The sequence below is a fragment of the Lingula anatina genome, chromosome 3 (genome assembly GCF_051362555.1).
Source record: "Lingula anatina isolate TDL-2025a chromosome 3, LinAna3.0, whole genome shotgun sequence".
Classification (NCBI taxonomy): Eukaryota; Metazoa; Brachiopoda; class Lingulata; order Lingulida; family Lingulidae; genus Lingula; species Lingula anatina.
The window spans coordinates 2,549,525-2,577,158 of NC_141769.1; the positions used below are offsets into that span (position 1 = coordinate 2,549,525).

Below are 27,634 nucleotides of genomic sequence, written 5' to 3' on the forward strand. Positions count from 1 at the left end.
GGGGGGGGGGGAGGTATTGCTGAAAAAGCCTGGCACTTATTGTTTATCAAGTTGTTTTTTTTAACAGTAGAACCTCAGACACCTAGTGAGTATTTTAAGAGATGGTTGTGGTGGTTTGAGGAGGTAGGGGGGAGATTTGGTGCAAAATGCTTTATCAAAACAACAACGAATTTTGATAACTTTTTGACTCTTTCCTCATAATGTCCCAGTGCCAACTCTACCGTTTATAAACTTTTTTCAATTTCGTTTGTCAGCTCCCATCATCATGATACGTAAATGGAAAATGGAAATTTAACCAATATAACGCTATTTTAATGCTAATTATGTCTGTATATTGAAATATCGATTCCATAGTCTGTATGTTATTTATAAGTTTGCTTACCTCCGCGGGGTTCATCCTATTCACAAGTTGAAGTAATATCCTGGATGCATCATTTACTACTCCTACAAGAGGCCCATTTAGCTGTTCAAGCAAGGTATAAAACTGGTTGAAGGACTTCAACTGGCTGTGTAACAGTTAGACGGCATCACGTCATCCGTCTTCATATCACCACATTGCCCAACTTTCATTATGTATATGGCATATTGTTCCATAAACACCAAAAACACGTACTTGTAACTGACCGACTAAATCATTCTACTTGTGTACACATTTAAGGGAATTATTCTATTCTAGGTAGCATTTCTTCGCAGCAGATGGAAGAAATTAACTCGGCGATACGGGACATGCGGGAACAAGGTACGGTAGAGGATGTTCTTATTTCCTTGCTGTGATAAACAGAAACCACTTGAATTAGCATCTTGTTCTGCCAAACATAACACTACGACCACTGAGCGTCGAGTTCAATTATGTTAGTGAAAAACAAAACAAAAAAAATGAAACAATAAGAAATAAAAAAGCGTGTAGGTCTAAGTTCAGCGTAGCACGTGAGCGACTGTAGCCCTCTGTGACACTGAGTTACATGTAAAAGACCATCACAACAGGTGGATGTTTTTTTTAAAGTATGTATTACTTTAGTAATATTTTTAGTAACCACCTTGACAGCCTCGAGGTTTTATTGTTATGGTTTCAATCAAACCGTTTAATTTTGGGATCAAAAGCAGTTTAAGTCTAAGCAGTTCATAAATCCGTCAAGGCGACATATATCATACATGTATGTATCAAGGGCACAAGCCTATATCGTAGGGAATATGTCTGTTAAAATCATTTTAGAACATCATTTTCATGTTTGTAGACACAGTATTTGGTTAGTACACATTACCAGCCGGTACCCATTCTATTGTATCTTTGTTCCTGATTTTAAATTTAGACTCTAAACTTTCAGTTTGACTTCTGGAGTCTTAAAAACTTAACTCAATCTATAATATTGCATACGACGTATGCACTGGACCTGCAGTGTAAGCGGGTTTAGCTAACCATTTCTTTCACAAAACGTGTTGGCACAGTTGCAATATAATTTTCCAAGAACAAAGTAATGTAATTTCAAGTCGACGGCGCTTAGTTTACTTTGCTAAAGAGTAACTTTTATAGCTTGTTTGATAATTTAAAAGTCATGAAGCGCAATCAAATCAATTCTAGTTTGAAAGCACTGCTAAAAGCATGACATGCACACGTGTTTCTTTAGAGGAAAACATCATGTTTGCGTCTGTTGGTATTAATGCCAGATATCTCTTAAATCTACTTTCTCATTTTACACATTTCAACATGAACGAAATTTTTTGTACTCAAGGAGCCAAGTACAGCACTTGTAATTGCATCTGATCCTTAACGTAAAAAGTACGAGTTCTAACATACAGTGATGTGTAGATCAAATTTACAGCTGGTTTAACCGTTTTGTAGTTTTATTAAAGGGTAGGGGCCTTATTTTTTTTTCGCCTAAAACCTTATCTGAAAAGAAGATTAAAAGCATAATGTAGTTACAGATATGGAATGCATTGCTCTTTTGAATACCAAAACCGTTTTGAAAACCGTTTCTTGGAAGGAAGTGGTTATCAGTTTGCTTTCAATCGTACTAGAAAACAGTAGCAGGAATAACTAAAATCTCAATCAGAAAAAAAATAGAAAGAAGGGCGGAAATTTTCTGATTAAAAGCTTCTACGTGCTGATATCGCTGATATCACTTAAACATACAGACTAAATTTGATATGTAATGAATCTGAAAGTATTTATAGAATAAAGATGAAACATTTAAGAAGTGTCAGTTCTTACTAATAATCTTTGCACAGTTCAAAAATTATCCATAAATGTCTATATCTGTTTTTTTTTCAGTATATTTTCATTATGTTGAGTGCACGAAAACATTTAATTCAAGTCATACATGTACCATAAATACTAGAAAAAAAAAACATTTTATTGAACAATATACAATAACATCTTTTAATAATTGAGCTTTTTTTACTTTTCAGGTCGACGCCCAAACAGATGTAAGTGACATTTTCCAGTTCTAGTCCCAATCAATACACAGATAAATATGGGATTTAGGAATCCCACTAATTTCATAGTAATTAATTAATAGCCCTGTGATTATTAATTTCCCTTTTCCTGTTCTATGTAGTCTTGCACGTTTCAACGACAGCACTTTCGATTTTGTACCCAGTGTGGTGTGTTAAATGGATTTGTTAACTGTCGATTATCAACATAAACATCTTTTTTTTCTAATCCATAAACGTGTAGACACAGTCGCCAGTACAAACACTCTGAATGATGGCTGCATACCGGAACAGACGGCTGTGGCTTTGAATGAGGGTTCAGATCCAAATGTCCTTACGTTTCCCGTGTGTGTCAAAGTGTCTCGGTGCGGAGGCTGCTGCGGATCTGAAACCACTACTTGTGGTCCGTCACCAGGGGGCACTGTCACTGTGTCCAAGAGGGTATGTGTGCGTTTGAGAGAGAGAGAGAGAGAGAGAGAGAGAGAGATCACACCAACTTCTGTATATTTGCATATTTATGCAATTACGCATTTTAGGCAAAACAAGTCTTGAAATTACATGCAGTATGATAGGTACAGCGGTAAAACAATTTATTTTCCTTGTTTTTTTCGCATTTCATGTCTTATTAAAATCGAACATTTTATATAATTGATGCTGCTTTGTACTAATAGTAGTTATATTTTAAATATATTTTAAATAAGGGTTACAGCAACGCGCTTACGAGTCAACTGAGCATGAGAGAGAGAGGAGAGAGAGAGATTTCTTACATAAGTTCCGCACGGCGATTACGATGAATCTTTAAAGTGTGTTCTTTTAATTATATTCTTTGTAATGTAACGTAGCATTCAACGATGTAGTTATTCTCAAATTTTACTAGGTAATGAAATTCGAGGGCACAGCGTATAACCTGAACAATTTGAAGTACATTGGGGCGGAAACGAAACTCATCGAGGAGCACACTGCATGTCAGTGCCAGTGTAAGGTGAAGGCAGGGGATTGTAACCCCGCCGTACACATCTATGATCAGGACAACTGCCGCTGTAAGTGCAAGGTGCCGCAGATCAGCTGTTCCTCTGGGATGGTGTGGGACGATTCCACGTGCAGGTAATGCTGGATCTTGAATTATTTTAGGTTAATTTGATTTTTGTTTGCTTGCTTTGGCAATGCTGGGTTTCGGTTTATCTCACGTGTTGGTGGTTCTGAAATTCGTTTTATCTCACGTGTTATTAACATTGACTTCGGTCCTTCTCACGTGTTGGTAACACTGAATTTAGATTTAGTTCACGTGTAAGTAATATTGTATTTCAGTGTCTCTCACGTGTTGGCATAAAAATACTAACTTTCGATTTATTTCACGCACAGGTGATGTTTTATGTTTGATTTATTTAATGTGTAAATCTTGAATTTCGATGGATACACTAAATTTCGCTTTATTGAATACACGTGTTGTGCTGATTCCTCCTTCACTACGTGTTGTAGCAGTAGAATTCGTTTTCTCGCCTACTGCTTCAACAGATATTTGACATTTAGTAAACCCTGGTGTATAAGAAGGCTAAACGATCTTCACAAAACTAACCATTTTTTGCTATGGTAACTACTTATACTAATTCAGTCATGTGAAAATGAGGTACGTACTGCGGATGGCTAATGGTGTTATAGTTCATTCAATTCGCTGAAATGTTCCTCTGAAATGTGACGCACACTTTTTATTTTCCCAAAAACAATAACCGTCGTGGCATCGATGGATTCTTGGATCTTTGCAACGTACGAAAACGTACATTTCATATGAATTAAATCTGTAATAGTAAATGCATTTTCAGTGTATACAAATTTTGCTATTTTATTTGATACTCTTACAGATGTATCTCCAAGGACACCGTGGCCCTCCTCACTTGGCGCGCCAGAACCACCGGTGAGGCCGCCCCCTCCTTCTCCGCACAGCCCCAGCAGGCGGAGAGAGTGGTGGCCAGCGACCCCTGTGATGGCTGCACCTGTGGACGCCGGTGGAACCCCACCCCAGGGGCCGGCAATACCTGTGAGTGCGTACATAGTTCAGGACGGAGCAGGAGGCCATGTCCTGCCAGAGGCTAAGATGTAGTGTTCAGACATCATCCAACGACAATCATGATTCTTAAGGACGTGAAGTTCACATTTTCTCTTTAGAAACTTCTCTTCAGATGGACAAACTTTTCAAAATCCGCCTTTTCTGTCAGCGTATTGCGATAACGCCGTTGTCTTTACTAAGAACATTATGGTATATGACTGCAATTTTAATAATTAAAGTAAGGCACTTCAGGTTGCGTTTTCGTATGAAACACATAACATATCCACAAATTCCAATAGGGATCTATGAGAAAGGAGGCGTACTGGTAAAGTCCAATCCTGGTTTATGTCTAATGCCTCATAACACAGCATGTCAGATACCATCTGAAACCGCTGCTACATGCTCCATTCATAATCTATAAAGATAGAAACGGGAGATTTCAATCTTTAACGGCAAAACATAGCCTTTTATGTCAAGGAACAAGGATTAATTTACCACAGCCGCGAATTCTTTATTCACTCGGTCTCTGAATTCAAAGACGGAATTAACCTCGATGTTACAAACTATCAACAGTATTTTGGCCGTTCAAAGATGAACACAGTACACTGTATATATTTTTTAACATTAGAAAGAATTACAGGACGATACAAATGTATATAGGCTGTATGACAGGGCTACATGGAAACAGGATTTCCGATGTCTGCGTAGTACATGTATAACTTGAAACAAATCCATCTTTTCATACTGAAACAATAATGACATTTCTTGTTCTTCATTTTGATTGCTAATTGAGATTTATTTTGACAATCTGTATAACCTTTAATATTAATATCCAAGACAAAAGAATTAAATTTAAAGATTTAATAAACGTAGGTTCCATTCATAAAGTGTATTCAAGTGTTTTTTATGAATTATATTTAGCTTTTGACATCTATCCAAATCCGTGCTATCAGTTTTACAATTTTTTGATTGTAAAAAAATTGAGACAGGATTTCTGCACCCAATCTCGTGTATTCTTCTGGGAACGTTTTTTGTTACAAACACAAGTATCAAAAATCGAAAACGCAATCAAAATATATTTTATGGACTACTTTGCACTAGTAAATCGCCTTTTGCCTAAAATGGGACCCGTATTCGTTGACATCCGGGACCTTCCAGTGAGAGGAACACAATGTTCACACCCGCCCAACAATGTCATCTTGTTGCCATTTTGTTTGGCTACTTGAAACAAATCTCCCAGGGGGTCTTCAGTTAACTGAGTGGTGCGTTTTATCAGATGACTAATAAATTGATGTAAAACATGACTGGAGCGTGTTTCAAAAATTATACAGCTAAGGAGGAACGAGTGTTTAATCGCTTTTTATGGTCTCCAGTACGTAGAAATGGAAAGGAAGTCTGTGTCAAAATGTTGACAAACTGGCTACCTTCCTTTGTTTACCAACATAATCAAATGGACAAACGGGGTTGCAAATTCGTGATGCCACTCGAGAAGAAACCGTCTTCATAGAGAAATATGTCTGGCAATATCTGACTATCATATCTGATTACTGGGGATTCAACAATTTTGTAACAAACTAGTGGAGAACCATGTGGTGAGAGAGTCCGGCATGCTTGTTACATGTATGCCTTGTTGTACGAGAGGTAACATGTGCGCGTATGTTACTATAGTATACTGTGCAATGTACGGAAGTATAGTATATGTTGTCTCTACTGAAAATAATGAAAAATCATGCGTCGAAATTGACAGGCACCTGTTTGAAATAAACTACTTATCGACTTGGTTCTCTTCAGTCCTCTGCGTGAACCTTCTTCAAACACGTAAATCCCTTGATTATAATAAATATGTCAAACATCGTTATCTTAACAATCTGGCTGTGAGGTATTTAATCACTGTACCCACGGTGTTTTTCATGCAGACAGAGACAAAAAAAAAAAAAAAAAAGAGAACGTCAACAACAAGAGGGAAAACTCTCCCAAAGTTTACCGGATTTTCCCTGACACTGAACGTTTCAGCAAAATCCATATGCCAGCTACTTTTTGAACTCTCTTCTCGCATACAGTGTACGAGGAAGAAAACGCGCCTGGCCCAGTGGCTTTAAGCATCCATTTAAACTAATATTGTTTTTTCAGAAATATGAAGTCGCAATGGTGCCAAGGAAACGGTTTATTTGTTAGGTCGTATTTGAAAAACACAGTTTGAGAGAGAGAGAGAGAGGGGGGGGGGGAGAAAACGGCAATGCCAATGCCGTAACGGTAGCACAAAAAACCAAAACAAAGCAGAAATTGAGCGCATTTATTACGGATATGCTAAAACCCTGTTCACAACATTTGCATACCCCCTGGCATTTCACATTTTGTTTGTACTAGTAGCAACCCATCACAAGTCCAGCTCGTGAAACCGATTAATTTTAAGAAAATGACAGCCTTAACTGACAGCTTGACGCCATATTATCCTGTTGTTTCTTAAAACAAGGTGCTCTCGTGCCGCTAAATACTAACTGTACATACAGTTTATTTAAGTCAGTGAATGGTGCTCAAGTGTATAACTCAAAAGAAATAGTTCCAGCAACAGAATGAACTTATGCGTAAAGTCTTAATCAAGAGACTCATCACAGCTCGAGTGCGCCGATGATGTTATGTCATCCATTTTGTAATAACTTAAGATTTACTTTGTTCTGAATGACAACTTAATTTGCATTCGCATATGATAATACTATCTACATTGCACTCTTCAGTCCTGTTCACATCCATTTTCCATGGAGACTGCCTCTATAACAGGATATTAGTTTTAGTAATGGCTACTGAGAATTTCACTGGAGATAAGCTGCCACTGATATGATATCGTTTCTAGGAAACTCGTGGAATCTTAATTATTCATAATTATTTTACTGTGCCAGTGCATCTTATGACTAAACATTATACATTTATATACATGTTTCATTTCTTGCGACAAGAAACTTACACAAATTTTTATAGGTATCTATTTTGTCAATAACTGAACCATGCACTAAACGTTAACATTTTAACTAAAACAAATACATTATAAAAATCCTACTGGGAGATATAGTTATAATTGACAAAATCCCTAATAATCTCAAGTCAAAATAAAGAGAATCGTTCACACTTTGTTCAACTGACTCTTAAATCAACTCCATAAATACAGTATATTTTAAAAGAAACATATGTCACATCGAAAACTGAATCATGCACTTCATATCTAGTTACAGACAATAGGTTAATGTAGATTTTACATTATGTTGTACAAACAGATAACCCACTGTAACACTGTAAAATTATAAGATGTAAAAAATAATATCTATTTAAGATATTTCAAATCAAAATACCTTTGTGCAGTCATTTGTTCTATATCATGAGTATAAATTCGATTCCCATGAACTATTCCAAGACCTTAACATACATAAACCCCTTCGATTCCACGTAAAAAAAGGTCGCTATACTGAAATTTATATGTTACTTACCTTATGTGGAAATGGAATTTCATCAATAGAAAAAAAGGTTTAGCGTTGGTCATTTGTGTTAACTCCTGCTGATATCAAATAAATTAATATAATTTCCTCCAAGGCTCATCCTACGTTTTCAATAATTAGTTCTTTTCCTGTCACTACAATGGGTTTTCACATCATTCAATATGATTGTCAAATACAGAATGGGGAATGGAAATAAATCATCTTTCAATATTAGTCAGACAATTACAAAGTTATTGCCAACCACTGGTATAAAATTATACTTTATGGGACACCAAACGTAAGCTGCTGTTACGAATGCTTTAGGTGAGAAAAATTCAAGGTGAAAGCTGGGAAACCACTATTTTCATTGTAAGGGTGTTCATAACTGACATAGAGAGTCAAATTACTGTTTAAGTGGGGTACATACTACATTTCTGGCCCATGAAGAAAAAAGTATATATAACCCAACATATTTTAATGACTCATGGTATCACATCCACTCTTGTGAAGTTGATGCCAGGACTGTTATACCAGTACTAATACACAGAGTTTTTAATGAACACATATTCAGCTTTTGTGGAATGAAAATAAGTTGCCTTAAATGATGTGTAGCAAAAATATATTAATACAAAGCTGAAAATTTAATGTTGGTAATTTCAGTATAACATAACATGAGTACAATCTTATTGTGAATCTCACTTTACAAAAGTTACTTTCTTAACAAAGAAATTAACAAAAACATTTCTCACAATTTTGACAATCCAAACATCACGAAAGTCACAAAACAACGATCACTAGTAATATATCATATCACAACAAAAATGTGACAAGTTTTTCTGTTACAATGAGCTTATTATAAAATGCCTTTAGTTCACCTTTCTATCACGTTCACATTTAAAATAAGGTCACCATGGTCTATAAATCTTCAAGTAAAAATATAATACTCTGAGTGTGCATATATAGGCTTATTTTTGTTAAATATCTCAAACTGTAAGGCACCTGCTGTCATATAATAATCATTTAATTAGAAAATGGGATCATGTGTATGAAATGCACCTATTCAGTTATTCTTTTCCCATCAAGGCTACAGCACCAATCAATGTAATACAAACACATACATATAAAATAAACGCATACACATAATCAGGGATGATAATGCCATTTAGTGCAAAAAGATGGAAAATATGGCAAAGGGTCCAGGGGGCCACCTTGGACAATGATAATTTTGGCAACCTGGTGATAATGTTCTTTACCTCTGCTGGACACAGTATCTTTACTTCTCGCAAATATGATATTCAACAAATTAGCACCAGGAATTTACAAAATCACCACAGCACTGTGGCAGCCTATTGTTGTTCAGTTTCTATGGCAGAGCCACAAGAATGTCCACAAAGTTGACAGGGAACTGTCCCACTTTGTTCCCCAGCTCTCCACTGTACCAATCTTCATTAATTTTCTCCAACAGGTATATCACGTCACCAGACTAAAATAAAGGAACACCAACAACTGCTCAGATGCCTTGAGTGATTAACATTATGATTTTTAAAACTTGAAAGTACATCACAAAAATTACCATTAGAATTTACTAGTACAAAGATAGCAAATCCTCTAATATAGCTGTAAAAACTATAGTATTTACATTAAACCATGGTCAGCTCTTCCAACAATAAGATAATTGCACATGCATTTCACTTACACCCTTGTCTGTATTTGTATACGCTGTTAGAAGTACAAGCCCTATGATTAGTCAGTTACAACTCAAAGTCCACTGTATGCGACACATAAAAGCAAATTATATCTTGGCTGCACCTGGATGTAACTGCGCTCTTGTATGTTGAATACAGTGGACAACTTGTGTTGTAACTAGTACTTAATATTTTTGTCATTATGTTAATAATACAGTTTCTATCTCTTATTTTATAAACTATGATTTCAAACATCACTTTTTCACCATTAGACCTAAAAAACACATACATGTATAAACAAATAAATACAAAATATTACAAAATACCTTACTATGGCAAAAAAATCTCACCTTGAAGGACAGCTCATTATCTCCTTGTCCCTCAAAGTCATGTAGAGCCCTGGCTTTGGGTGCATACTCACTGGAACTTCTAGGTTTTGTACCTGGGGGAAGGGGAGATAGAGTTACCTAGAGTGGGGCATGAACCCAGATATGCTAAACACAAATTATAAAATTTTTAATTTAAACTGCATTAGTTGAGACAGAAGAGGAATAATTTAACGAATCAAAACAAAAGAAATGGCATCGAGAAAATTAGCAAAAATCATTCATTTATCATTTGAAGCTATGCACAGCTAAACTATACAAAATTTAGATAATTTTACACAACATATACAAACTCAATGGAGATATTACTGACAGCTCACGCAGCATGAATTCAACCAAATTCCTAAATCGGCACAGAATAAACCAAAAATTCACCTTGCTCATCTTTAGTGATCTTCACAAAAGCCTCTGGGAAAATTCCCTCTTTTCCACCTAATTTGCCCTTGAGCCAGCCATCCCCGACATGCTCTGTGATGATGACCTTGTCACCTTCCATAATGGTCAGTTCCCCCGCTGCCTCTGCTGTGAAGGAGTGAAGTGCAACACAGGAAGACGGCTCCTTCTACAACAAAGATCAGCATACTGCTCTGTTAGCTATTAATAGGTACTTCATATATGTGGACAGCAAGGGTGTGCATGTACATTCCCTCTACCTCTCACACAATATATATATATATATATATATATATATATATATATATATATATATATATATATATATATATATATATATGCAGACACATCCACAAACTATATATCAAGTGGACAGCAAGGGTGAACATGAACCCTTGCTCCCTCTCTCTCTCTCTCTCTCTCTCATTAATAAATCTGTTAAATAGATTGCATTAAGCAAGAGTCCCTGCAGAGTTGGATTGATCTATGCAGACCAATGAGAATGAGCCCTAAAATCATAGAAATTGATACTACCATGATGACATCTCCACATGATGCACACTCGAAATGGGGCTTTATTCAACTTATTCTGGTCTTATTTTCAAGCAACTTGACAGAGAGCAATTAGGAACACTGAGGAGTAATTTTAGTTAAAACGTGTTACACAAGTGATGAATCATGACAAAGATGTTCATACCTGAGTAGGCACATTTTCCTTGTTATTAGTTGACTGCTTGGCTTCTTGAAAAGGTGGCAATCCAGGGGGGACATGATCCACAAACCCAGCAGGGAAACTACCACTGTGGCCATTGAGCTCTCCACACAGCCAATCAGTATTGATCTGACTTAGCACCTTTATCTGGTCTCCAGCCTTGACAGATTGTAAAAAGCAATTCAATTGGATAATGAGAAACATATTCAAGAGGCCACTCAAAACTGATCTGACTTAACCTCTTATCCAACCCAATACGTAGTAAATTAATGTAAGAAATCTACTTGTAATTATCATCTAAGCAGACATTCAACTGCGGCTTTAAGTAGTATGTAATACCTGCTTTACCCCCAGCCCCACCCCTCTGTGCCCCAGATAATAAAACACAATGAAATTATATGATTGTCAGAATAAGTTAAAACTTGTTAGAACTGAGATCACATGCTTTTTTTACCTTAAAACTGAGCTCCCCAACTTGCCCATCAAAATCATACATTGCATGAGCTGTAACAGCCATTGACCCTGGAAAAACCACTCACAATAAAAAATGTCCTCCAGTAAAATACAATCAAAGAATTTCTCTTCCAAAAAAAAAAAAAAAAAAAAAAAAAAAAAAGCCAAGGAACTTTCAACAAGTGCATTAAGTTAACAGAATGAGAAGTTGAGCCTGAGTTTATAACATTCCAACCAGTAGTCAATTTTTCACATTTTTTACATTTAATATCATGTGTTTATTCGGAGATTTGACAAGTCACTGTTAACACAGCCTTATAACACAATATGATATTAATACAAGTCTAAGACCCCATTTCCATAGATTTTAGATCTATCCCTGTGGGGAGTCGCACTAGATTACTGTCAGCTTAGCCGGCTTAAGCGTCTGTCCCGCCTACTAAAAGCTGTAAGGAGGTAATTAACTATGATGCACGCATGGCTGACTGCAATTTAGCGTGAACCCCCAGGGAGTTAGGTCGATCTAAATCTCTGGGAATGCACCCTAACAAAGTGAGTTCCCCTTCCTATTATTATAAAATAAGAATAACAAATTTATGGAAACGAGGCTTGACAACAAGTAAGACTTTTATACTGGCACAACATCTGTTGATGCAATACAAAATTTATGTCCTCAAAAATCTGATCTATATGCTTTATGCTACTGTTATGACCCAATGTATTCACTTTATTCTGGTGTATAAGAAAGTTTTTATATAAACGTTGCATGAAAAGCTGTGATGCAGAAAAAGCCCACTGCACATCAATATACATGTGGCATTTTAATTTAGGTTTTAGTGAGCATGTATGTTTATGTTGGCCAATTTTACAATTTCAAATTGCTAATTTATTTAAAATAAAATTTTAATTTGGCAAATTCAAGAGATCCATTTTCAAGAACTGATTTACAGTAATGTACAACTGTGATGGATAAATCATACAACTTTGAAGGATCTTTTCTTCAACTACTTAAATAAATTTTTGACATATCTTTAAACTCTTACCTGTATCGCCCTCCCTTCCAGCAATCCCTGTCTCTGGAGGAGACAATGGCAAATCTTCAATGATTTCTACAAAGGAGAGAGGAAAAACACCAACTTTGCCATTCAGGCAACCTCTCAACCATTCATCGCCTACTCTCTCCAGAAGTCCAATGACATCTCCATCTTCAAAGTTGAGGTCATCCTCACCTTCACCGTCAAAGTCAAAGCGTGCGCGGCAACGAGGACCAGTTAACAGATCTGGCTTCTCTGGGGCCTCCTGAGTGAGAAAAAAAAAATGCTTAAGAAAAATAAATTTACCATATCCTGTGCATTGACCAAGCTTACAATAAAAATTATTGGTCGATAAGATATAAATAACGACAAACTACATGCTTTACAAATAAAAGCAACAGAGTAACTCTGTGTACCAAAATAAATAGCTGACTGCCATCTGTGATAACAGAAGCTATAAAAGATGCCACTTTACCTCTTCCCACAGCTCTTCTTGCAGAGGTTCCACTATATCCACAAAGCCTTGGGGGAACATGCCTTCTTTGACACCATTTCTGCCAAACAACCAATCAGCATCCACACGCCGAAGCAGAACTATGACATCACCAGACTATGGGTTTTAAAATGTGAAAAATAAAATAAAAATTAATTAATTAATTAAACAAAATAAATGACATTTGGCATAGATAAAAAAGAAAGGAAATTACAAATGTAAGGAAATAGCCTTAGGCACTTATCCAGCATACCTTAAAAGACAACTCATCTGGTTGGCTGGAGTCATAGTCATAAGCTGCTATGCCGTGGGGTCCCTCCACTACATAGTGGAACAGGGGATGACCTGGGCCTGGTCGTGTAGGGAGGGGAGGAGGTTCTAAGAGATTGAAAAAAAATAATAATAATAAAATAACTAAAAACAATAAAATACAATAAAAAATGAAAATATTAAGATGAAATAAATACAAAATTGTTATAATAATATCAATATCAAGCCTCAATCAGAACCTAGGCTGTCCTTCATGAACCTTGTGCATATCATTTGCATGCAATACTTACTATAGCTCCTACGTATACCCTGTCACAAGTTCTGCAAGCATGTATACTAATATTTGTGACTGTGTTTCACCACTATTACAGTGTCAGCTGCTTTTGTGTTTGCTGACAGCCTTTTGCTGGCAGATACCCATGCTATGTGGGAAATCTTATACACTACCAACCAAGTAAAATGTCTGTCCATGTGACTCAGTCACTGACAATGGCTATAAAATTATATTGCAAGGGATCACACAAATGATTGGAAGAAAATTAATCAATTACAGTAAATTTTCAAAAAGAAAAATCAATGGTCATGCCTTAAAACATTGGTTCTGCAGTTCTGCAAAAAGAAGTAATGTATGTTTTTTTTTTTCCTTTTTGAGACCAAAAAACAATGATGAACCTTGATAAAATCCCACTATCAGAATAAGTGATGTATGAAGTTTGTGAATTTGGTGTCACAGTACAGCAAGCTCCACGTGGAGCAAGTTACTCACCAGATGTCCCTGCAGTCTTTGGCTTTGCTCCAGTCAGTTTGGTTGACTTAGGTGGGCTGGGTTTGGATGGGGCAGCCACTGCAGGCCTAGAATAAGAGTACCTGGATATTTGTTCAAAGTGAAAACACTATTCCTAATTTTAGTTCCCACTTTTATTAAGTTTACTTCATACTTATTTTGCTTTATATTTTGACCCCTATAAGTTTTTAAGTATTTTACTTCTTTAATCAAATTAAAAAAAATACCAAAATGATTTCAATAATTAAAAGGAATCATTTTAATATACCTGAAGCCACCTGAAAAGCAATTCAAGATTTTATATGCTTGCCTGAGCCTCGGATATAACATTTACTTCAATATTTAACCCCCTTTACACTGGACAGCATCCTATCTGCGTCTTTGGTGCAACCATGAAACTGTTATGGCTGTGGTTGTAAAAAGGAGGTACAAGCATCGCTTTGGCTGTAGAATAAATGCTCAATGATCTGCCGGGGCAGTACTATGAGACGCAGAAAGGACAACGTCCAGTGTAAAGGGGGTTTTACTACTAAACTCCGTTCATAATCACACATTTTATTAATTTTTTTTACTTTAAACATTACTTAATTATATTCAACTATAATCAGATATTAATCAAGATACCCATTTATTACCTTGGTGGAGGGTTAGCGGAGGGGCGTGGTGGAGGCATGCTTTTTGGCCTCCCAGGTGGGGAGGATTTCTTCTCATCCACTGTTATATCTGCATCCATTAGATGTTGCACTGCTGTGTTACTCTGTACTGAAGGCACTGCAGCAGGGGGAGCTGAGGGTCTTGAGGGAGATATCTTTTTATTTTTTCCTGCGACTTCTCCTTCAGTTAAATGTATGTCATCTGTTAAAAGATCTACACCTGAAGGCTGGTGTGTTTCAACAGCCTGTTGTTTAGGCAGGTTATCAGAATTGTTACTTATATTTTCTTTACTCCCCTTAAATAGACCTGAGTTTGACTTGGGAATAATGGTTGGCCTGAAAGACGGCTTTGGAGGTTTAGTTTCCACAGGTTTAGCAGGTTCTGTAGTTTTAATGTCTTCTTTTAATTTTGACACATTTGAGGAGGCTTTATTTGCCAGAGGATCAAAGTCTGTCAGTTCTAAAGGACTGGCAAGAGAATCCTCTTGTTTTGCATCATTATCCATGGAACTTTTAGGAAGACTTCTAACAACCGTTGGCCTCTTTGCAACAGACGGTTTAGCACTGTGAGCACCAAGTTCTGTCAAGTTTTTGTCTACAATATTACCCACGTTCTCAGATCCTTCGAATTTGTTCTGAGTACTTGTTTCAGTCTTTATAGGTTTTGGCTGCGGTTTTGGCTTTGGCTTTGGTGGAAGAACAGAGGGAGGTGGCTTTCTTATACCAGAATCCCCGCTTTCTGATCCAACCAAGTCACTCACCACAGCTTCTGTGGGCACCTCCTTTTTTACTTTTGGACGTGAAATAATTGTTGGCCTCCCTGGTAATTTTGGTGGGGGCTGCTCCTCTGTGGATAAGGTCTCTTCAAAAGATATCAGTTCCTCCACTGGTTCACCTTGCTGCATGTCATTGCTTTGCTTTTTTAAGGAAGTGGACCTTTTAGGGGGTGGAGGAGCTGGTTCTTCTTCAGCCTGTGGAGTTGTCATATTTTTGGTTCTTGATGCTGGAATAGGTGGCGGAGGACCCCGCCCTTCAAGAGGAGCCCCACCCTGAAGTGACACGGGCCTTGGTGGGGGTTTGCTTGGCTTAGGAGGTGGCTCCCTCTTGGGAAATCCACTGTCACCTTCAGTGGAGCCCTTCCCAAATGGCTTTGTGCTTATCTGACCTGCAATGCTGCCAGCGTGCCCTTCTAAGCCAGGGTGACAACTTCTTGGTCTTGATACGGGTGTTGGCCTTGCTGGTTTTCCACTGATTGCTGGGTTTGACCTCTGCACGTCACTGTTTGGAGGAGGCTACATATAAAGACATATATATCTCATACAGGGGAAATAAATAAAGAATTAAAATGACATTTTAAAGTCAATAGCCTTGATTACAAAATGGCCATAATGACAGATAGGACATAATTACATTAATTTTTATTGGGAATTTGAGAAATATGCACAGTACTTTTTATTTTTGCATATATCTAATAACAGAATTAAAATATTTTCCAATATTTGACACGGCTGCAAATTACCAATGAATGTATAACTGATAATGCTGAAATCCAAGTATATCCTTACCTCACCCTCTTCTGATGATCTGTTGTTAAAAGGGGTAGTAGGAGATGCTTCAAAAATGAAAAAAAAAATCACTTGGTAAACATGTTATCAAACAAACAACAAGTAGGTGAATTTCTGTGTTAACAAAACTGACATATTTATCTGAAGACAAAATATGCAGTATCAAAGTCTGTATCCTACATATGAGTGGACCAATTAAGGTACAAAATATTAAGTTGATTATCTCTTCATTGGAAATAAATCTGTTCTCTGCCCACAGTACTGTACATAGTTCAATGCCAACTATTCTTAACCACAGAAAAATAAATAAATAAATAAATAAATAAATAAATAAATAAATGAACAAACATAAAATTCTTTCAAAATTACAGAAAGCACTTCTCAATACAAATATGAAGTAATGCATTACGATATATATAAAGCACTGCCTGCATACCTGGTTTGGGAGAAATGTTGGAAGGCACCTCTGGTGTGACATTTTCATTGACTCTGAACCCAACTTCACTCATAGGTCTAGCAGCTACTATGGTGATTTCTGGCCTCCTGGTGGGAAGACTCACATCATTACAGTGTACAAGAGAGAGCAGCTGGGGTGGGGATATTTAAAACTACATTTCTGAGGCTCAATCTCAGGATTTATTTAACATGAACAACTGATAACAATTCTTTTATATCCATATCATGCTTAGCCTACAGAAAACCAACACTTAAGTCTAACACGTGCACATCATCACATGCATGTACTCGGTACATCGTAAAATTACTTCAGTCAAATCTTCTACTCAAAAACAGGCCAACAGCCAGCAATTTCAAAAGGGGGAATCTTTTCCTGAAAAAGTATACCTTTGACTAAAAAAGCTGCATTTTTACAGATTGATCCTAGATCAAATAATGATTTAGAGCAAATATTTTTACAGCAAAAAGCTATCTGCTTACTAATAACACCCTCCATACCTCTCTCTCCCCTCCTAACAGGCCTGATTTAAAATCTACTGGTAAATTGATGCATATTGTGTAGTACATTGACAATGGGTAATTGAATCAGTTAAGAGTACATACTTTTTCACACTGCCACCGTGTTTGGAAGACTTGACAGGCACTGCTGGGGGAGGTTTGGAAAATGAAGAACTAGAAGACACACCAGCGTTCTTAGGAGCCACTGAGGGCGGTGATGGCTTGGTTGGAACTAAAAAACAAAAGTTATACATCTTCAACCTTGTCACCCAACTTAAATCAGAATTCATGCCAACTCTGAGACATATCTGTAAGATAATGTGATTTCATAATTCAAAAATTTAGTTCAGAATTTAAATTACAACCCATAAGGACACAGCTAATTTTTAGAACTTATTTAGAAGCTAAGAGAGTATCAGTAGGTAATTAACCGTTTGTTCTTCAGCACATCACCACAAATTATGTCTTTGTCCTTGTACCAGTACATTTTGAAGGCCATATCTTATCTAATTAAGCTTTTACAATAACAATTAACCATTCCATCAATAACCATAAACCATTCTATTCCATATCTATAAAACACTGAGAAACATTGCTCAGAAAGATTTCCAGTAATATTAATTTTCAAAGTGTTTGTGCCTGTATGTTGGTGACTTACCCTGGGGTGTACCTACTGGTCTCTGTGGGGGGCCTGGTTTACGAGGTATTGGCCTTGGTGGCCCTACCATTTCACTGACAGGCCTTGGCCCTGGTGGGGGGCCTCCTACATCTGTGACGGGCTTGGGCCCTGGCGGCAATGGTGGGGGGCCACCTGCATCTGTGACGGGCTTGGGCCCTGGCGGCAATGGTGGGGGGCCACCTGCATCTGTGACAGGCCTTGGCCCTGGGGGCAATGGTGGGGGGCCACCACCTGCATCTGTGACAGGCCTTGGCCCTGGGGGCAATGGTGGGGGGCCATCTCCTATGAGGGGTTTGGGACTTGGGGGAAGTGGTGGCGGTACACCTGAATCTTTACTAGGCCTAGGCACTGGGGGAGGTGGCGCTGCTCTTGCTGGAATTGGAGGAGCTACTGCAGATCCATTCTCCAATCCTACAATATCATGTCACATTAAATGTAGATAAAAACTACAAGGAAAGCATTGATGTATAATTATTTTAAAACAGTAACTTTACAATTTACTAGTACAAGCCTAACTCGATCGCTCGACTGTCACTTTAATCGTTTGGTGAAAGTACAGGTATAAAAAGCGGCCTAAAAGTAACACATTACAAACTATAACGTTAAAATATATTTATCAATTCTTGTTTGTATTTTAGAGGGATTCAATGAAGTGGTCTCATGGCTTTGTGTTTTTCACCAACATCGTACTGGCTCTGTGGCAGCAAACGCAGTAATGCAAACCGACCAAATATGCAACGTCAGTATACAAATATGCAGCAAATATAAAACAAAAGAAACCTTTTCCACATTCGTTATTCTTTCCCGCGTACATTCAACGTACTGGTCTCACCTTCTGTATTTCCATGTCTTATAATAGTAGGTCGCTTTGGAGGCAGTGGTGCTGTGTTCACACTTCCGCCTTCTTCCGCCATGTTTAGGATACTATTGACTGTGGTAAGTGCCGGATGGTAGAGTCACAGGTGAGCAACATGGCGCAGAGTGAGAGACCTAGTGAACGTGTGCGTGTGTTTTTTTATGGTATTGTGTTAAATAAATAGTTGATTAGTGCTCGCTCGAATACAGAGGTACCCGTGACAAACTTGACTGACACCCATACGAGGGCGGAAAAGACCCAAGAGTTGATAATGATTTATCATTGGTTAGATTTTGTTTGATGGCAATATGCGGAGTAGCAGACGACATATATCATACACATTGGTTTTGACAGTTAGGGAGTAGCCTAATATTGGAATTGATGTTTGACAAGTACAACAAAATGAAAAGCACAGTGTCTGTCTTCGTACTTCAGATGATTGGTTTATTTGGGCTTTTTTGTCAGATTTTAAAACCCCATATAAGACTCGATGAACATTAGGGATCGTGTCAAAGTTTATTTTAAACGAATTTAATGAGTTACAGTTGATAGTTTGCTAGAAGATCATGGCACCATACAAGGCTTTTCAAAGGAAAGAGTTTGATCTCCTCTGGTGTTAGGTCACCTGAAATGGGGTGAACCGTACATGTATGGTCATTCATTTTGAGCATATATAGGCCTACATGTACAGATGCCCAATTAATTGTGTTATCGTGGAAGACCACTCTACCAACTGGTACGATATATATGATTATATCCATCTAGAGGCAATGCAAATGGCCCAAATTGATGCTTTATATTATACATCAGAGAAGAGGGAATTCCTGAGAGTTTGCACTCTGATGAGGAGTGGGGCGTCATTTTTATTTAAAAAAAATAAATAAAGCAATTTATGAGATCTAGCTGCTTGACAGTTATAAATGAAGGATGGCACCGTGCCAACCATAAGAAAAAGGAATGGGAGAGGAGATCAGTTGGCCATTAAAAGACAAATATTGCAGAGCTCAGGACTAGGAATGAGTCACATTTGTATTGGCGGGATTCTTGTTCATGCGTGAAGGGTATGACATCTTCGGTCTGAGGGGATTTACAGAACTCCCAAGGCACAGTGCTTGGAAAAGGTGGAGAAATTGATTTGCCTAGGACGTTTTAATTTAGCTGCAAGCAACATTTTCTTTAGACAGCTGGGAAATGTGACCCTGGCACAAGACTGAGACACAAAAAATTATGTTACAAATGGGCACGGCGCAATTCGTACAGAGCAGGTGAGAAAACACGGTTACTTGCAGCGGCGTATAAAAATTAGCACAGAGAATTAGTAATCCCATGGGAAGGAATCTACTTTTGTAATGAAAAGACTTCAACATGGTGAAAGTATACCAGGAGTATGGGAATTGTGTGACGAGTACAACATGAGTCGCCGTCCAAAATGGGTCCTGTGACGTCGTAAAAAGGCCCACGCTTTAGCGTGTGAGCAAACTGTCATACCCAGATGTACCAGTACGCCAGGACAGGATCAAGTAGGCCCTATTCAATGTTGTTTAAAGGCACTATATACACAGTATATAATTTAGTTATTTGAAGTGATCGTTGGCACTGAAAAATAACCTGCAAGGCAATACCTTCTTCATTTTTGACCTCATTTTTTTGCCGTGTAGAAGCAATATTAATGCCGAAAGACAAGTGCACGTCTGGTAAAAAGTACCCCAGCTTTAAATACTTTTTAACCAATAAAAAAGTGATATTTGGCAAAGAACTCGATTGATAGCTTGCTGTATTATTTGGCTTGAGTATACCCAGAAAGAGGAAAATCGCATTTTACCGAAGAACACTTTTCAAACCGAATAAAGCGTATATCGCCACGGCCACATAACATGTCTATATGTGTGTATTAAAAGGTTGGAAATACTCTCCTAAATAAAAATTTTAAAATCGGCTACTTTTATATCATGAGACAGCGATCGGGTGAAATCCACTGAATGAAGCGCACAGAATAATATCGAACCCCTAAGAAGTTTTGATCAGCAAGAAAACCCAACTTTTATCTTTTATCGAGGGAGACTTTCCAAACACGTGTACAATTAATATTGAAAATTCAATTGGGGGGGGAGGGGGGGTAAGACCCAAATCCGCCTGTAGCGTTAGGTAACGAAACGTGCAGTCAAAGTCGTCACTGATGATTTCATAATTAATTCATAGATATTATATGCACGTTTTGGGCCTATCTCAATACCAGCAGATAATATGACAGGCTGCAATGAATTATTTCTCTTGTCATCTTTGTGGATTAAGCTCATGTGCCTTAAATCCCAGCTAGAAGAAAACATATTGAAATGTGCTGTTGATTTAATTGTGGTCACAGTTTGGAGAATACCGGGAACAAAAAGCAACCAAGTTTTTCAGCGAGTTGAGAAGTGTGGCTGTTGGCAACGTAAGTGTATAACAGCATCTTTTTTACATTTTATAAAGAATACGTCGACGTGGCATTCGACTGATAAGAAAATTATGTTATTTCATCCATTTACATGTATCATCTACAGTGTATACCCCCTGTATATCTACATGTATCCATCTTAACAAAGAAATGGGTAGTTTTTAAGGTACATGAAGATCTCTCTCTCTCTCTTTCAAATACACACACGTATGAACAAACGCACACACACACTAAAATATAACATTAATTTGTCTAATGGGCCACAGATTGGTGATTACAAATAATAACATGTACATACATCCTGACCGCAAGGAGCACTAGTATATGTAGAATCTTAAAATTATTGAATAATCTCTTCTTCACATTTAAATGCTATAGAATACTGAAGACCCGTCTGACACCAGAAGGTAGAACTGGAACGTACATGTAACAATTAAGCTCTGACAATTAATATTACAATATTATTATATTTTCAGATGAACATTAGACCAAGGATAGACAGGTGTCGCATAGCCTTGGTAATAGCCTTCCTGCTCATGTTCCAAATCGGTGTCTTGAGAGAAGTCCTAGAATTAAGATTGAGGCAAAGACGACAGGAGAGTATGGTGTATTTACCCCAGGAAACTGTGCTCAGAGTAGAGCGACTCCTGCAGGCTGGGGGGTTACCAGTCCAGAACAACCAAAAACTTGCTGGAGCCGACAACATTAATGGCGAACCAAGTGATAAGGAAGAAGCAAAAAGATCTTCCTATGAATTAGAAAGATTCAATAACATGTTGAAGGCGTGGCCCGTCAACAAACCAAAAGCAGCCATCTACATCTTAGTCAAATCTTCTCGATTTACTTCCACCCTAAAGGACGGACTCGACCGGTTGGATAGATATTTTAACGATATCTATCACTACCCATTGGTACTGTTTCACGAGACAGGCGTCAGCGATACTGACATAGCATCCATTCGCTCTTGGACGAGGTCAGACGTTTACTTTCAACTCGTGAAATTCTCAGTTCCTAAATGGATAAACGAAACAAAATTGGAGGGCGATATTGCTAAAGCAGGCGATAAGCGCTATGGTTACAGACATATGTGTAGGTTTCATGCTATAAGCATGCAGGTCACGCCCATAATGCGCCTGGTCGACTATTACTGGAGGCTAGATGATGACTCACGTTTGATTGGCCAGGTTCCATTTGACCTTTTCAAGTTCATGGCGAAAGGGAACCTTACTTATGGATATGTGCACATGTCTCCAGAAAATCCCGATTACGTTGTTGGTCTTTATCCGCGCGTCAATTCATATCTCACCAACAAGCAGATTAAACCAACATTTTTCAGAAAACTGCACAGAAACAGATATTTCTTCAACAATTTTGAACTAGCTAGTTTACATTTTTGGAGGAGCAAAAACGTTTCCGAATTTCTCAACGCCTTGGATCGGTCAGGGGGATTTTATTATCATCGATGGGGAGACGCTGTAGTGAAGACCCTGGTTGTGTCCATTTTTGCACCTATCGGAAGTGTATATCAGTTCACTGAGGTGCCGTATGTGCATAAGAATGTGAACACAACCAGTAGAGAATTCAGGTATGCTTACGGAAGAAATCTGGCCCAGATGGTAATGTACTGATTGAAGACGTTACCAAAACCAAAGACCCGCGGAATATATGGGTTATGACATCTGAGTGATCAAATAGACTAATTATCGAAATAGACCTAAGTCTGTTACATACCATTATGCTTTGTACAGTATAAATAAAGGGGTCCTGTATGAGAGTTGACTTGAAAAAAAAAACGGTTGTAAGAAAAGATCTCTGTATTTTTTAAGACTACGTTTCTGTTTCCTTTGTGCCAGTCACATGCATTCCCCATTTTATTTATTTATTTATTTATTTATTTATTTATTTATTTATTTATTTTTTGTATTGCAATATAAGACTGGGAATTTAATTGTTATTGGTCACGTATATAATATACAAGAAATGGCATCTCTTGCACTTTCATAAAGTAGTAATTTGTTAGCTTATTTAAGGGATCAATACAATCGTCTTGGTAAATGAATTAATGTATTAGGAGTAATGCATTTGTATTTTAACTTAAAAGTTTTTAAATAACTTCTGGCAAAATGATATATTTCTCTTCTTTCTATGGTTAAGTATGTAAAAAGTGTATGGTATAGTGTTATTAAACAGTTACCAGGGAAAAGGACAATTAAAAAGTAAGAGGTTTTTTTTGTTGTTTTTAGTGTGTCGCCACTTATGTACCGTACATATACCGATATGTAGAAGAACTATGACAAGACAATAATTATTCAGAATAACATGTAATAAGAGTTACATAGGGGAAAATGCAAACAAGTTGAATCTGGCCCAGTAGGGGCCAATATAACCAAGATAATTTCCTTATGCCAAAGTGCCGTAATCCAAAATGGCCGCCGAGGCACAGAGAATTGGATATAAATGAGCATATTTCAGCTTTGGAAATAAGAGACATAGAAAGTTTCCTTACATTTACCATACTTCAGTAACAACCTTGGAAAATTAAAAAGTATTTAACCGATATGCTTTATTATGTATAAAGTCACGCTATCAAAGAGTACGTTCAAGGCACCAGGGCACACCACGCACGATGTAATGCACCCCACCGGCAATTTGGACTACCCGGAATCATACGCTTACACGCTTTACAGAAATAATGTAATGGAAATGGAAGTAAAATGGAAATTTAATACATACTTCAGGTACATACATCAGATCGAAAGAACTTTTTTGAATCGACCCTCTCTCCCCCCCCCCCCCCCCCCCTTTGCCTCAATTCAATACCGATCTGCTGCGTAGTTGGTAAAGGCTAAAGACCAATGACCACCCCCGCCTAAGTATCATTTTAAAGACTTTAAAGCAGAGAAAAGAAATATAATTGACGACAAAGACTTTATGATAATGTCGAGCAGTAATTTGTGGTCAAAGTCGATCACTAATTCAAAACTATACCGGATTTTTATGCAAAAGGTAATTTGCTCGGACACAAGAGTGCCTGCATTCGTTTTTGATTGCAGGGCCAGCTCATTGTTGTGGTGAACTGACATGCGTCATCTGGGATTTGAACCCGTGACTTGCCGTCACCATGGTTTGCTGATGGCTTGAAATTTTTATTTTTTACTACCAAGCACGCTATCGACTGCGCCGTTGCTGCCCCGCCCACCATGCGTACTTAAAAGTTTCCTCTTATAGCAAACAAAAGCAAATTTTAGAAATTATTTCGAGCAAAAATATCACATTGAAAATCTCAGGATTCGAACTCGCGTCCAGCTGTATCAAGCCGTGTACAAGACGGTGGAGTTACCGCGGAGCCACAGAAGCTTCATTAACATTCTTCGGATCAAATGGAAACTTTCTACTTTCTCACAGAAAGGGCCAGTTAGCCGTGGGCAGTTCATATGTGTTTCATCCTGCGCATCGAGAGTCTGCAAACATGGTATTATCATCAACGTTGTTAAAGTTCTAAATCCACCGTTTACGGTGCAAACCTTAGCATACACTAATACTGTATATGCCACTTATACGATATTCAACGGTGTAAATGCACTACCAATACGCTATTTCTCTGCTGCTTATTCGTTCCTTCTCATACACTGGAGAAAAGGGTGATATCACGCGCTCCGAGCTATGCGTTTAGTCGATTCCACCTACGATAGCCTACTCATACGTGTCTCTTTTACGCTACCGGTAGGTGTGAAAGCGCATATATATATATATATATATATATATATATATATATATATATATATATATATATATTCATGTATAAGCGCTGTTACACCTACACTTATATATCTCTATTTAGGTCCAAGCCTGAAGTAACACCTTTCTGGGTTACGCTGAGTGCAAGTAACCAATCAGTTTCTGATGTAGTTCACTGGCATTTTTTTTATTAATGAATGGTGTGTATAAAAAATAAATGATGTATATAAAACGAAAAACAGGGGGAAAACCCTGCTTGAAGCTGAAATTTGACCGTAATTGGATATGTTTCATGTAACCTTTAATACAGCAGAATAAAGATTGTTCTAGTAACGATCGCCATGGAGTCGTTTCATTCTTTTCCGTGTGCAGAGTTGAAGACGTTTAGCTTAAAAGGATAACAACCATTCATTTTGGCCAAAAATGAATTTTCCTGGGGTAAACAGCAATTTTCCCATATTTACCAGTGGTTAAAGAATCCATTTCAAAATTCAAAGTAAGTCCGTGGTTTTTTCTAAAAAGTTTTTTTATAATAATCTCTTAAGAGATTATTACATAGTATAGCCATCTATGGAGGTCACGTGGTCCGATGACAAGTACAGATTTTAGATTAATTGCTATAACGGCCGTTTTTGTGGTAAAATAGAATATATTATATTTCTATGGGTTGTTTACAATGTATTCATTGTGAAATAAAGATCTCATACGAAGAGTTGTTATCCCTTTAAGAATTTCTGTTATAATGCTAATCTTTCCAGAGAGAGAGAGAGACTGTAGGGCACAGTTTTGAGAGTTCATTACAACGGTCTAATGTAACGTTGGGAATAAAATGTTGTTGAGACACAGTTATGTGTGAGATAATACATTGTCACCCGAGCGATATATGCCATAACACCTCGAGCGTCAGCGAGAGGTGTTCATGGCATATATCGCGAGAGGGTGACAGTGTATTATTTGACATACATACCGAGAACAAACAGTCATTTCATCCTAAAACACCCCTAAAATCGAATAAAGTGACCCTATATCACGCTCTAGAGATGTTATACGGAATAAACTTGTCCACGTGCGCTGGTCACCTCCCGCCAAATTCTTACGTAATGTCTGACCAATTTGGTCAATTTTTGCTAAATACTTGTCGTGGACGTTCAACTGGCGTGAAAAGTATTTAATCAACCGTCGACACTGACCATGCGCGTCTCAGCTGAGCCACACCTTGCTGGGACTGCTGAGGAAAAAAGGTCCCAAGGCAAAACCTCTACCTTTTAGTGACATTTCTGATAAACAAGGAGCGTCGGACCGGAATATAATTTTTCACAAGTGCAAAGGAGAAAGAGATTTACTTTTTGTTGATATTTCTGACAACGAGGCAGTTTCGGAATATGGTCAAAATCAGACGGATGTTTATTACAAGTTCACGGGAGTTATAATTCTAGTTTTTATTGTTATTTCTGACGACGAGGCGGTTACGGAATATAGTCAAAATCAAACAGATGTTTATTTCAAGTCCACAGGAGTAACAATTCTACGTTTTGGTGACATTTCTTACTACGAGGCGGTTCGGAATATACATGTGCTGGTTTTCAGAGCATTTATGTGCTACATGTAATTACAAGTTCAAAGGGGAATATATTTGATTTTTACCAATATATCTGATAAAGAAGAAGAATGAACAGCTTAAAAACAAAAGGTAAATAGCACAACCCTCGTTAAAAAGTTATAGATTTACAAATAATTTGTACATGTATGCACGTGTGGCTTAAATGTAAACGAATTTCTGTTTTCAAACCATACCCATATGATATGACTTAGTGTAATAAAATTATAAATAATAATTGATAAACGTTAAAAGTTTATGCTAATTTTTTAAGAGTGTGAGAGATTTTAAATTTGTCTAATGGTAGGTGTATAAAGCAAGCAGCGTCACTATTCTCTTGATGCCAAGATGGTCACATGATCACTCTGTCTTTGGATTTCAGCATTTAAGAGACCTCGACTGATTTAACCAAGATGTAGTCGTGAAATTCTAGACTACATCGAGGTTAAATCAGAGTTTTCCGAGAGACGCTACGCAGAAATGTCGAGTGAAGCGAGATATTTTTGGGTAGCAGCTCGAGGTTGCCCTCGATCTTCACTGAAGCTTGGCTAAATGGACAGGCTTCAGTGATCATCATATCGCCACGGTCATATAACATCCCTAGGTAGGTATATCACAATCCGCTAGGGGCGCTACAGTCGTAACTATCCAGGGGCAGTGAGCACTCGGCTCACCGTCGATTGATTCCTGCGTCATCATTTATAATCTGCAGAAGCGACTAAAGAATAATTCGCTAGTTTTGATGATTGTGCAAAAATGTTATGGCGTAAACGGGAGTCGTCTTATTCTAGCTGAGGTTTAGATGGTGTGAAAACGCATAATCATTAAAGGTGTGGAAAGTAAAGCGCCATGGAAAAGCTAGGCTTTAAAAGCCTGGGTTTTCTTCCCCACCCATTAGATTAACATACAGCCCTAATTGCCCTAATTGGTCACAAGCAATTTGAGCTGCAGCTACAGCTGAGTGATCACCGCTGCTCAGTAGTGACAGGTTTTAAGCTGAAGAGTGT

General features: G+C 37.7%; 3 protein-coding genes across 4 annotated transcripts; 2 read left to right on the top strand and 1 right to left on the bottom strand.

Moving 5' to 3' along the window:
* Nucleotides 1-572: 572 nt before the first annotated feature.
* Nucleotides 573-5,366, top strand: LOC106156542 (vascular endothelial growth factor A). The gene is made up of 5 exons (XM_013531832.2): nt 573-739; nt 2,407-2,424; nt 2,675-2,871; nt 3,308-3,534; nt 4,290-5,366. The coding sequence occupies exons 1-5, from the start codon at nt 697-699 to the stop codon at nt 4,519-4,521; spliced, it is 717 nt and encodes a 238-aa protein (XP_013387286.2). The 5' UTR covers nt 573-696; the 3' UTR covers nt 4,522-5,366.
* Nucleotides 5,367-8,743: 3,377 nt separating this feature from the next.
* Nucleotides 8,744-19,007, bottom strand: LOC106156549 (uncharacterized). Of its 2 annotated transcripts, XM_087009021.1 has the most exons (16): nt 18,835-19,007; nt 18,234-18,413; nt 17,982-18,182; nt 17,429-17,555; nt 16,806-16,912; nt 16,370-16,416; nt 14,787-16,096; nt 14,134-14,219; nt 13,351-13,475; nt 13,080-13,214; nt 12,614-12,869; nt 11,572-11,639; nt 11,103-11,276; nt 10,388-10,574; nt 9,977-10,068; nt 8,744-9,424 (listed from the first exon to the last, which is right to left on the bottom strand). In XM_087009021.1, exons 1-16 carry the CDS (start codon nt 18,914-18,916, stop codon nt 9,305-9,307), a joined length of 3,297 nt encoding a protein of 1,098 aa, XP_086865147.1. In that variant the 5' UTR covers nt 18,917-19,007; the 3' UTR covers nt 8,744-9,304. The 2 variants fall into 2 exon arrangements, with proteins under 2 accessions (XP_086865147.1, XP_013387298.2); XM_013531844.2 differs by having other exon boundaries at nt 17,982-18,413.
* Nucleotides 19,008-20,969: 1,962 nt separating this feature from the next.
* Nucleotides 20,970-23,082, top strand: LOC106156507 (uncharacterized). The gene is made up of 2 exons (XM_013531790.2): nt 20,970-21,289; nt 21,769-23,082. Exon 2 carries the CDS (start codon nt 21,769-21,771, stop codon nt 22,918-22,920), a length of 1,152 nt encoding a protein of 383 aa, XP_013387244.2. The 5' UTR covers nt 20,970-21,289; the 3' UTR covers nt 22,921-23,082.
* Nucleotides 23,083-27,634: the final 4,552 nt, after the last annotated feature.